At 37.2% G+C, this 12,491-nt stretch overlaps 1 protein-coding gene across 3 annotated transcripts in view; it reads left to right on the top strand.

The window, feature by feature from the left end:
* Positions 1-12,491, top strand: part of AUH (AU RNA binding methylglutaconyl-CoA hydratase) — a 195,622-nt gene that overhangs the window by 68,222 nt on the left and 114,909 nt on the right. For all 3 annotated transcript variants that reach the window (XR_008377495.1, XM_053579025.1, XM_053579028.1), the window contains exon 4: positions 3,860-3,946. Coding sequence is in view for 2 of the 3 variants with exons in the window: in XM_053579025.1 (XP_053435000.1) it covers positions 3,860-3,946 (87 nt within the window). In the remaining variant the exon portion in view is untranslated. The remainder of the gene's footprint in view (positions 1-3,859; positions 3,947-12,491) is intronic.

The raw sequence follows: 12,491 nt of genomic DNA, 5'->3' as shown, positions 1-12,491 counted from the left end.
AGATTATTTTATTACTACACGTTGACCCTCTAACTTCAGTAATGTTTCTTTCCTTAGATGTCCTTTGTCAAATATTAGGATAATTTTACAAGGTTTTTTTTTGGCTGGTGTTAGCATATTTTATACTCTTTTACTTTAGCCATTCTTTGCCCAAAGTGCAACTCTTGTAAGCAGTATTAACGTAAGAATTAAAAATCTACTCTCATAATCTTCTTCCTAAAGAAATCCTTTCAGTGTTTCTTTGGTGTAGCCCTGCTGGTGACAAATTGCATGTGTGTGTTGTGTGTATGTGTAAAAGTCTTTGCTTCATCATCACTCTTGAAGGAGGTGTTTGCTTAGTGGAGAATTCTAGATTGGCAGTTACTGTCATCCATTTTCTGTTGAGAAGTCAGCTGTCAGTCTTAGTGTTCCTTTTCTAGATATTTAGGTGCACTTTTTCTTTGGCAGCTTCTAAGATTTTGTTTTTGTCTTTGTTTTTTAGCCCTTGGTCTTGTTATGGTTTTCTTTGTATTTATCCTGTTTTACATTTAACCTTCAGAGGTCTCAGTTGAAAGGTTAGGGTATTTATAGGTCTTCTTTCTTGGCAAGCTCTGAGCTCCATTTTTTCCCTCCCATTTCTGTGAGATTCTCTTAAATTTGTGTGTCCTTCAGATGGGCTTTTCTCTCTGTAGTATCCTTTTCTCCAGGATCCTGGGCTGTGCGTTCTGGCTGAGTCAGTACTCATTGTTAGGGTGCTCTCTCCAGCCCCAGAAGACCACATCAACTTCTGTGCTGCTGCTTCCTGCCCAGGGCGTTCAGTTCCCCCCCGCCCCCACGTGTATGACTCTTGTGGCCTTTCCTCTGAGAGGGGAAAGCAGGGGCTTACTCTAGTTTCCCTTCTCCCTGGTTTTCTAGCCTCTTACATCCTGGCTGCCTTAGTTCTCATGGAAGAATAGGTCTGATAATAACCTACTCAATCATACCTGTAGTTTGCATTGTAAATTTAAGTGCGGTTTTCTTTTTTAGATGGCAGTATCACAGCATTATTGTGTGCTGATGAGAACGAGTCTCTAAAGAGGGATAGATAATCTTTATGCCAGCCAGGTAGTGTATAGATGCTGAATCGATGTCCCTGAGGAGTGAGACAAGGGGACAGATTGGCTTCCTTTGCAAGTTAGTCCCTTCATAGTAAAAGGAGACAAGGCAGAGTATATGGGTTCAAGTCCTTGCAGGTGGATAGCTTCAGTGGTGGGTGCTGGTAGAATTTCTTTTCTGATTTCTTAGTAAGTTGATGTTAGGATTGATTTTGAGATTTGTGGAGAGAAGTTGTCAAATGGCCTGTAGATGTGTAGGATAGCAAATAAAATGCTCACAGTGAGCAGTCATGAGCACAAAAGATTTTGATTAAAAAGTAGTGGAACTGAGAAATACTAGGCCTCAAAGAAGATTTTGGAGACTGTCAAATGATCTCAGAAATCATAGAGGCGAAATTATTTTGAGTGTTTGATATTTCAGAATGTCTTTCCAAAGTAAAAGCAAAATGAATATTAACGATTTTTTTTTTAAGTAGTCCTAAGTTTCCAAGTGTTTTAACATTCCATGGAGATGGGTAATTACTTCTAAAATAAACCTGGGCTCTAGAATATCGATTCTCATCCTGTGGGTCGCGACCCACAGGAACTGTATTAAAGGGTTGTGGCATTAGGAAGGTTGAGAACCACTGATCTAGAAGTCTCAATACTTCTGTTGTGTGGATAAGGCCCCATTGAATAATGCAGCCAGTAGTCCAGACCTCTCCCCGAGGACTGGTGTAAGCCAGCCGGCTACAGGTGTCAGGAGCAAGCCTTGGTAACCTCTGGCTCCTGGCATGGCTCTTACAGCAGCCCCATCTCGTCAGTCCCAAGGTACGGTTTTCACAGCGTGCTATGAAGCTCAAGTCAGAACCAGTGGTATGTTAGACCACATACAGCCAGATGGTGTGACCCTCTGGGAGTCAGTGAGATGCTAGATCAGCTGGAGGGCCTCCTTGAGGGCTGCCGGAGCCTGTGGCTGCTTGCTTCTTTGCAGCGCCTCTGCCCCTGTTGGTGGCGCCCATCTGGCGCTCCAGCCCATGGTGTACAGCATTTAGCTACTCTTAGTAGCCCATGTGTGTGTAATGTGTAGTAAGCCACATTTTATATTTTCAATTTAAAATTATGTTCTTAGTTTTAAATGACACTGGTTAAACTATTTACAGGCAGTCTCCAGGTTATGAATGAGATAGGTTCTATAAGTTTGTTTTTAAGTTGAATTTGCATGTAAGTTCGAATAGATACACCCATTACTTGTAATTTATTTGCATGTAAGTTCAAATCGATACACGTCACAATCCACCCCCATAACTACCAACTGAATTTAGTATTTATTATTTCCATGAATGTCTTCATTTATAAATAGCATTCTTGCATTAACCCCTGGGTGTCTTTCCATAATTATATATTTTTTGGCATTATGTTAGATTTATCTGTATTTATGCTGTGATTCTTTGAATCTGTGAGAGATTCTTTCATTTCCATGCTATATGTGTAACACTGTTGTTTAAATATGTCCTTATTTTACTCTTCAATTGGATATTTAGATTATTTCCAACTTTGCTATTCTGTATATGCTACATTGAATGTCTCTGTATGTAGTTTTTTGTGTGTGTTAAAGATGTTCTGGAATATACGTACCTAAGAACCGGTGGGGTGTGGGATATGTGCTTTGCCCACTCTTGTTCTGACTCCTGGAAAAGTGTGTGATCAGAATGTCTCAGCCCCAATCAATACTTCATATTATGTATAGTCATAATTAATTTATAGCAGACTAGTAAGAGAGTAAATAACTGAGCGTGTGCCTTCTATACTATAAATTTATTTTGTTGTTTATTTAAATGGAGACCAATTTTTTTTCAGATCTTTAATTTTATTAAAACAAATGTCTTTGGCTTAGCACTTGTAGCTCAGTAAGTAGGGTGCTGGCCACACACATCAAAGCTGGTGGGTTCAAGCCCGGCCTGGGCCTGCTAAACAACAGTGACAACTGCAACCAAAAAATAGCTGGGCATTGTGGCAGGCACCTGTAGTCCCAGCTACTTGGGAGGCTGAGGCAAGAGAATCACTTAGCCCAGGAGTTTGAGGTTGCTGTGAGCCGTGATGCCACGGCACTCTACCAAGGGTGACATAGTGAGACTCTGTCTCAAAGAGAGAAAAAATTTTAAAAAAAGTCTTTGTCAAGCTCTAAGTTAATGAACTTTTAAGGAATTCCAAATGTTGATTTTTCTCTGTTTCGATGTTATGTTTCTGTGATAAAGCCATAATTACGGGATTGTCAGATTGTTCACACTTTAAACATAGTGATCCTCAAATGATCACTCAAATGATTGGCAGTCACGGGGTGGGGGGACCACTGTATCAGAATGATTTTCATAACACTAAGCATGATTTGCCCCTTTGACTGGGTTGGCATTTGTGCTTATGCACTGAAAAAGCTTTGGTGGGAAAAACTGCTAGGGTCTTTGCAGGAACCACCTTTACAAGGTGGTGGCACCAATTGTAGTTGTATGTGGTTAATGGGTTTATTTGTATTTTTAAATGAACAAATTGACATTAAAAAGTTTATGTTTCCGTTACAGTATCAATAGATACAATGAAAACATAAGTGCGAAGGGGTCCTCTGACTACAAAGTGGATGTACAAACAAATACTTTCTTCTTGCTGGTGGTGGTCATTGGGAAGGAAAATTTGGGTGATGTCATTCCTTTAACAGATGAATTAAGTTAATCTTCAACATATATATTAAGTAAGTTTTCAGTTCTTTGCTTTACAATTTTGTTTATAACTAGATTATAAATACTTTGCAGGTGCTGACCTTAAGGAAAGAGCAAAAATGAATTCCAATGAAGTTGGTCCTTTTGTCTCCAAAATAAGAGCAGTGATTAATGACATTGGTAAGCACAATTGCATTCTCTTTTCAGCATGCCAAAGATAATCTTAAATGTCAGATAATTTTAAAATTAAATCTTAGCTGTGCACATTAATGCAGTCATGGGGTACAATGTGCTGGTTCTGCACACAATTTGAAATATTTTCATCAAACTGGTTAACATAGCCTTCTCGGCATCTTCCTAGTTATTGTGTTAAGGTCAGATTTTAAAAGTTACATGCTGTCTATATATATAAGCTTTGGTTAAATGCTTCCAAGATTATGTCATGACCTATAGCTGGTTGCTTTAAAATAGCACTTAATGTATTTAATTTGAAAAGTTATATAAAATACTTGTATTTTGTAACTATAGATAACTTTCATGTACGATGGTATGATAAATGAAGGTATTTATTAGAAAACAATAATTTGGCATAAGCCATTGACTTAAAATATATCTTAACTGTACACACAAGCATGTTTATATGTTTGGAATTCTTGTGACATAAACAAAGTTATAGTTTTTTGTATTATGATATCTGTTAGTTTATTACTTTTTAATTTCCTCCTGCATGCTAATCCGTAATTTAGAATATTTCTTCATTAATGAACAGTTATTTAGGTTTTTAAAAATTCTTTTTGTGATTTATAATAAAGCAGAACTATCCTTGTACATAAGGATAGATTCCTAAACATAGAATTGCTGTCCTAATTATCAGGTGTTCATTTTATATTTTAATATATCCTACCAAATTATATTCTAAAAAGATGATGATAATTTATATTTCTGTCTGTTACATGACATTATGTATTTCCTTATATCCTTGCCAGTGTTTAATACTGCAGTTTTTTAAAGTTTGCCTGGTAAAATCAAGAAAGGCATCTCAATATTTTAATTTGCATTTCCCCAAATACTTATTTCATACTTTATCTTTTCAAATTAGACTAACTTTTCCCCTTCTCTACTTTTTTTCACATCTTCGTACTCCTTTTATAGCATTATTTAACAACCATTTATTTATTGATAGGACTTTTTATTTTAATTCTTTAATATTAAATGTGATACAGTATCTTCTGATGTGCCACCCCAATTTGATTTCAGTAACTTTAAATTTAAAACTTATTCTTTAGACGCAGGCATTCTCAAACTTTTTGAACAGGGGGCCAGTTCACTGTCCTTTAGACTGTTGGAGGGCCGGGCTATAGGTTTAAAAAAAAACCTGTGAACAAATTCCTATGCACACTGTACATATCTTATTTTGAAGTAAAAAAACAAAACGGGAACAAATACAATCACACCGCCTCATGTGGCCCATGGGCCGCAGTTTGAGAACCCCTGCAGAGGATACTAGATTTTCTTCACTATTTTTTTCTTGAAGATTGTTTTGATTCTGACACATCAGTTCTTCCAAATGAATTTATAATTATTATTATTTTTAAAGCAAAGGAGAAAGAATACTGGAACTGGGATTTGAGTTTTATTATATCTTGTTAAGAAAGAATTGACATCTTTATGACACTGAATCTTTCCATCCATGGTGTTCATGGCTTTCATTTTGGGGGGGGGGGGTTGTTCATTTTTTTCCTACATAGTTTATTGTGATGTTAGTACCATCAAGTAAAATATTCATTTTCATCATTTACTTTTGTTCATCCGTTTTCTTGAACAGTTTTCATTCCTTCTTCCATAATGTTGCATGGCACACTTGAGGTAACAAAGGAGTATTTTCAAAAAACCACCGCTGAAGGACGTGCATCAGCAGCTACCTATGTGCTCATTATATGCAGTGGTGGTCCTACTTTTTCATTGCCATATTCTGTTAAATGTTTGGAAAACTTCTATCATAATGACCCTCACATTCCTTCAAAACTCATAGGATTTGTTGCATCCTTTTAAAGTTTGTTTTTGCATTGACAGCACATTTTTCCAGTTGTCCTACCTGTTGACTGATGTTTGTCCAGAAATACACATCCAGAAATACACCCTCCCCCATTTCTGGTGACTTTTAAGACATAGTGTATTTCAGCTGTTAGGAATTTGTTTCTGTTCCCAGTGACTGTGGTTTGGGATTGCTGTGGGTTTTAATATATATTTCTAGAGTCATTTTTATGTGCTTTTGTTTGTATTATTATCTTTCTAATTTAGTGTCAAGGTTCTACTACAGCGGTTCTCAGCCTGTGGGTCATGACCCACGGGAACTGTATTAAAGGGCCGTGGCATTAGGAAGGTTGAGAACCATTGTTCTACTACCTTCACAGAGTGAGCTTTCTATCTTTTTCTGTGCTTTATACAGAGCAATCTGTTTCTTTAAAGATTATTAGAATTTGACCATTTAAAATCTTTTGGGGTCTTGTGCAGTTTTATTATTGTTCTTCATTTTTTTTAGAGCTAAAATGAAAAAAATACATGTTTTGATTTCTGTAATGATTATTAACTTAGTTATCTTTCTATACTTTGTTGTTATTATCTTAGGCCCTTCTGTGCTTCCCTCTCCAGCTTCAACTTCATGTTCATATGTTTCCTGAGATAGAGCATGAACTTTGTTTAGAAGTTGGTCAGGAGAGTTTGAACTTGGAAGTAACTTTATTTTTTTTTTTGTAGAGACAGAGTCTCACTTTATGGCCCTCGGTAGAGTGCCGTGGCCTCACACAGCTCACAGCAACCTCCAACTCCTGGGCTTAAGCGATTCTCCTGCCTCAGCCTCCCGAGTAGCTGGGACTACAGGCGCCCGCCACAACGCCCGGCTATTTTTTGGTTGCAGTTCACGTGGGTCTGGGTTTGAACCCGCCACCCTCGGTATATGGGGCCGGCGCCTTACCGACTGAGCCACAGGCGCCGCCCTGGAAGTAACTTTATATAGCATGTGTTAGGGAGAGTAAATAAGGCTGGTCTTATTGTTAAAATCACCCCCATGTTTGTTCCAGAGTTTCTTCCTATTTTATGGATACTGAAATTGAGTATTTTCTGGGACTTTATCTTTGCCAGGGCATTTTCTTTACTGTGATTATAGTATTTCTGTTCTAGGTCCAGATCTGTCTCCAATTTTGCTTTAGGAGTTTCTCAGTATTCATTATTTATTTATTTATTATTTTTTGAGACAGAATTTCACTTTATTGACCTTGGTAGAGTGTTGTGGCATCACAGCTCACCGCAACCTCAAAATCTTGGGCTCAAGTGATTCTCTTGTCCCAGCCTCCCAAGTAGGTGGGACTACAGGCAGCTGCCACAGTTGCCGGCTAATTTTAGAGATGAGTTCTTGCTCTGGTTCAGGCTTGTCTTGAACCTGTGAGCTCAGGCAATCTACTTGCCTCGGCCTCCCAGAGTGTTAGGATTATAGGCATGAGCCATTGCTCCTGGCCATTCCTCAGGTTTTAATAAGGATGGTTCTTATTACAACATGACATTTTAAGCGCCTGGCTGTTCCTCGGTATTTATTAAGGATGGTTCTTCTTACAACATGACATTTTAAGCTATCTTTTAAAACTAATCCAGTGAGATTTTGAAGGGCATGGAGAAACTCATTGTCTTAATCTAATCCACTCATTTAATATATTAAAAACGAGGGGCAGGTGAACTTTATCTTAAAGGGTCATATAGTAAAACATTTTAGGTTTTGCAGGGCCATGTGGTCTCTGTTGCAGCAACTCAACTTTGACATAATAGTATGAAAGCAGCCATAGGCAATGTTTGTATAAACACGTGTAAGGCTCTGCCAATAAGATTTTATGCATACTGATATTTGAATTTCATGTGATTTTTACGCATTATGAAATAGTATTTTTATTTTTTCCAGCCATTTAGAAAAAATATAAAAACCATTCTTAGCTCACAGATTGTACTAAAACAATAAAATAGGCAATAAAATTTGCTCTTTGGTTTATCTCAGGTATCTTCTATTTTTGTTTCCTTGTTATTTAGAATTAAGTTATTCTTCCATTCTGTTTATTTATTTAAAAAATCTGACTTCAGTTCTAATTTGGACAACTTGATTCATGTTTGGCTAAGACTTTTTCTTTGGGTTTTGCTTTTTGGAGATTTAAAGGTTTTAAACCCTTTGCTTTGGCAAGGAGCCAAAGATACTGCACTGGGGTTTGTGTATTCTTGATAAAATTTAGAAAGTAAGGATGGGGCATAAAACTTGCAAATGAGTAGGAAGGTGTAAGGAATAGTGAGGAGTAGTAAGAAAAACAAAACAAAACAAAAATAAAGTTCATCTAATCCTAACAGAAAGTGAAGAAAAGAAATGAAGCATAAATTCAGGGCATATTAAATAGTATGATATTGAAATAAGTCTAATTACTGTTAATGTCAGTTGGTTAAACTTGGCTGTTGAAAGACAGAGATGTTCAGATTTGACTAAGGAATTAATAAAATCAGTTGTAGCTGCCTCTGGTCTAGTTTTTTTTTTATTTTGTACCAGAAGATTACTAACCAAAAGAAAGAGAAATATCAGCATTGGTAGTCAAAATACATTTTAAGATAAAAAGCATTATGAGTGAGTGACAGTTGCTGCATATGACAATTTAAAGTTTTTAGGAAACATTACTCTAGAACAAAAGTCTCAAAATAGACAAATAAAATGACGTGGATACTTTGGTAAATTTATTCTTGTTGGTCAGATTACCATCGTTATGGACAGTTTCAACCCATCTCTCATTTTATCATTATGGAGAAAAGATAAACATTAATAAGAACGATTCCAACAACCTGATTATCAAATTTGATTTAATAGACTTTTAACCCTAAATTAGAGAATATGTAGTCTCATGACACATGAAATGTTTAAAAAAGGGTTACTGTGCTTGACCCTTAAGTCTGTTAAATTTCAGAAAATTGATATACAGAGACAATGTTTTCTGTTCACAGTGCAGTTAAGAAACAGAAATGCATATATATAGATTTTAAAAGGACATATTTGTAAACTTAAAAAGAACTAGACACCTCATGAGTCAAAGAAAAAACTGTAATGAAAAAAAATTGAATGGTTATAAAATTACTATGTATCCAAATACTACATAAGATTTGGTTAAAGAGATACTTGAGGTACTTGAGGGAAATTCACAACCTTACATTCCTAAGTTAGTAAGGGGAAACCAGTGACAAATAGCTAGGGTATTACCTTAAAAAAAGGTATTTGAAAAGTTGTATAAATTTATGGATTCAAGGAAAGTTGAAGGAAAGTGACAATATAAGGATCAGATACGAGTGAAATAAAAGATGGAAATGCAGGCCCATTACAAATGAGCAACACATGTTATAAATGAAAGAAAGGCAGGATGATAAAAGTAATAAGGAAATACTTGGAAGAAACTTCATGCCAATAAATGCGAAATTTGTCTCAAGAAAATATTATGGGCTGGAAAAGTCATATATTCACCAAAGACATTGAACCAGTTACAAGTTTTTTTCACGGAGACAGTATCAGGCCCTCCCTGGTTTTAGATGTTAGAGAGTTGCATTTCAGGTGTTTAACCTAACCTGTAAGGAGCAGATTATTATAGTTTTATACTTATAGTAGAATGAGAGATTATTTCTGAACTCATTATTTCAAACTAGTATAGTCTTTATACTTAAATCTGACAAACACAACACAAGGAAGGAAGAAGAGGAGCCAGTCTCACCTGTGAGCATACGTGAAATGCAGCAGGTTTCAACACAAGATCATTTTGGGCTTTCCCAGAAATGCAAGGGTGGTTTTCACTTGCAAATGTTAATTTTTTCTTTTTCTTTTTAAGACTCACTCTGTTGCCCAAGCTAGAATGTGGTGGCTTCAGCCTAGCTCATAGCAACCTCATACTCCTGGGTTCACGCCATTCTCCTGCCTCAGCCTGAATAGCTGGGACTACAAGTGCCTGCCTCAACACTCAACTAATTTTTTTTTCCATTTTGAGTAGAGGTAGGGTCTTGCATTTGCTTAGCCTGGTCTTGAAGTCCTGAGCTCAGGGGATCCTAGTACTAGGATTACAGTTATGAGCCACCATCCCTGGCTGTCACTTGAAAATGTTAAACTTAATTCATGATATTAGCCAATTAAAATAAAACCATGTATTATCTTAGTAGATTGAGAAAAAGCATTTGAGGAATGTCAACATCCATTCTTGGAAAAAGCTTTCAGCAAACTAGGAATAGAAGGAAATTTCCTTAATCTGACAACAGGTATCTGTTTCTTAATAAAATGTGCCCATAGAGGTGATTATGGCACCAGCCACATGAACCCAGGGTGGCGGGTTCAAATGTGGACCGGGCCTGCTAAACAACAATGACAACTGCAACCAAAAAAAAAAAAAAAAAAAATGAAATAAAAATAGCTGGGCGTTGTGGCGGGTGCCTATAATCCAGCTACTTGGGAGGCTGAGGCAAGAGATTCACTTAAGCCAAGGCACTCTACCGAGGGCAACATAGTGAGATTCTGTCTCAAAAAAAAAAAAAAAGCTGCCTCTGAAAATCAGGAACAAGATAGGCAGATCCCCTGTAACCACCTGTGTTTGATATTGTTCCACAATTCTTGGCCTGTATAGATATGAATCATAAAAAAATAACTGTTTAAAAAGAAGAAATAACATATCCTTCTCAGGTGATGTGATTATCTCCATCAAAAAGCTGGAAAAAATCCACAAATTATTGGAAATTAGAACAGTGTCACAAGAGGGCAGTATATGAGACTCATGTTAAAAATAATCAATTGCCCCTATACCGATGACAGAAAAAAAGATAACACTAACTATGGGAGCAAAAATGCATCTAGGAATTTATTAATGTATGTGGAAAATTATGCAACTTTATTGTAAGATATTTAAAAATAAATGGAGATGCATACCCTTTTGAATAGGGAGCTTTAGTATTAAAGAGGTGATTCTTGCAAATGATGTACAGATTCAATGTAATTACACTTAAAATTCCCCACATTGATTGTTTTTTGAGGAACTTGATGAGCAAAAGGAGGACCTTAAATAGTCAATGAGGAGTCTTGCCTCATCAGCACTCCAGACTTATTTTAATGGTATAGAAATTAAAATGGTTATGTTACTGGCTTTGGGATGGGCAAGTGTACCACTGGAGTGGAAGCAGAACTCTGCAACAGAACCTCTATGTGGAGAACCTGACTCATGACAGGGAGGTATTGAAAATTACTGGGGAATGGCAGAGAGTTATTAAAAGTTTAGAGGTAGGCTTGGTGCCCGTATGTAGCTTATATACACTGAGGCAGGCGGTTTTGGGCCTGCTAGACAATGATGACAGCTGAAACAACAACAACAAATTAGCCGGGCATTGTGGTGGGTGCCTGTAGTCCCAGCTTCTTGGGAGGCTGAAGCAACAGAATTGTTTAAGCACAAGAGTTAGAGGTTGCTGTGAGCTGTAACACTACTGCACTCTACCCAAGGCGACGTAGTCAGACTCTGTCTCAAAATAAAGAAAAAAAGTTTAGGAATAGAAGCTTAAAGTTTTATGATCTTAATGGAGTGAGGATTTTCTTAAAACACAAACATAACACACCTAAAAAGAAAAATTGGTAAATGCTACCAAATTAAATTGAAGAGCAGCTGTTTATTAAAAGATAGTGTTGTAGAAACTCTAAGGTTGTCCCACAAAGATCCAATTATTGAGACAAAGAGGATTGCCAAGGAAGAAAGGTTAAGAGAAGCTGACTCCTGTCTGTCCCTCTGAGTAACAGAGATCATGGCTCTAAAGGAAGGACCACATGCCCTGGGGGAGGTTATGGTGTAACTAACAAGGTTACCCTAAGGTGGAGGTGACCTTTGGGGGGATGGTGAATCTTGGCACCTGGAAGTCTACACAGTGGCCTTTAGAACCTGTTTCTTTGTCATGCGGAAAATCCATTCAAAAGGTCAAGTAAGTTAGTTATGGAGAGGATTATGAAAAAAAATATAGGGGTCATTGAAATTTGGTCCTAGAACCGGTTACACTGTAAATAATGTAGAAAGAAAAGCCGCAAACTTGGAGAAAGTAATTGAAACAAATAGCTGCCAAAGGATTGATGTAGATGGACGTGCATACATGAATCAGCGCATGTGCACATACCAACAGCCGTAAAGTCTGTAGGAAGACACGTATGGATGTGCGTCCCCGAATCAGTGCATGCTGCACATTCCGACAGCCTAAAGCCAGTAGGAGGACACATAGTGGACTTGTGTAAATGAATAAGCGCATGTGCACATATCAACAGCCCTAAAGTCCTTATGACATGTGTGGACATGTGGAAGTGAATTAGGGCACGTGCACATGCCAATGGCCTTAAAGTCTGTAGGAGGACAGGTATGGACTTGCGTACGTGAATCAGCGCATGCGCACATACCAACAGCCTTAAAGAGCTTGGGAGGACGTGTGACTACTAGAGGATCAACTTCATTAGTTATCATTGAAATGCAAATTAAGACCACCCTGGGATGCTATAATTTTATGTCCACCAGATTAGCCAAAAATTCTTAAGCCTGGCCTCACTAAGAGTTAGTGAAGAAGTGGATCACCTGGAAGGAAGGAGTTAAATTGTTATAACTGCTTAGGAAAACAATTTATCACTGTTTTACAGTAACAAATTGAATATCCAGAG

Source organism: Nycticebus coucang, chromosome 2, assembly GCF_027406575.1.
Source record: "Nycticebus coucang isolate mNycCou1 chromosome 2, mNycCou1.pri, whole genome shotgun sequence".
NCBI lineage: Eukaryota > Metazoa > Chordata > Mammalia > Primates > Lorisidae > Nycticebus > Nycticebus coucang.
This window is presented reverse-complemented; position numbering and strand designations above follow the sequence as displayed.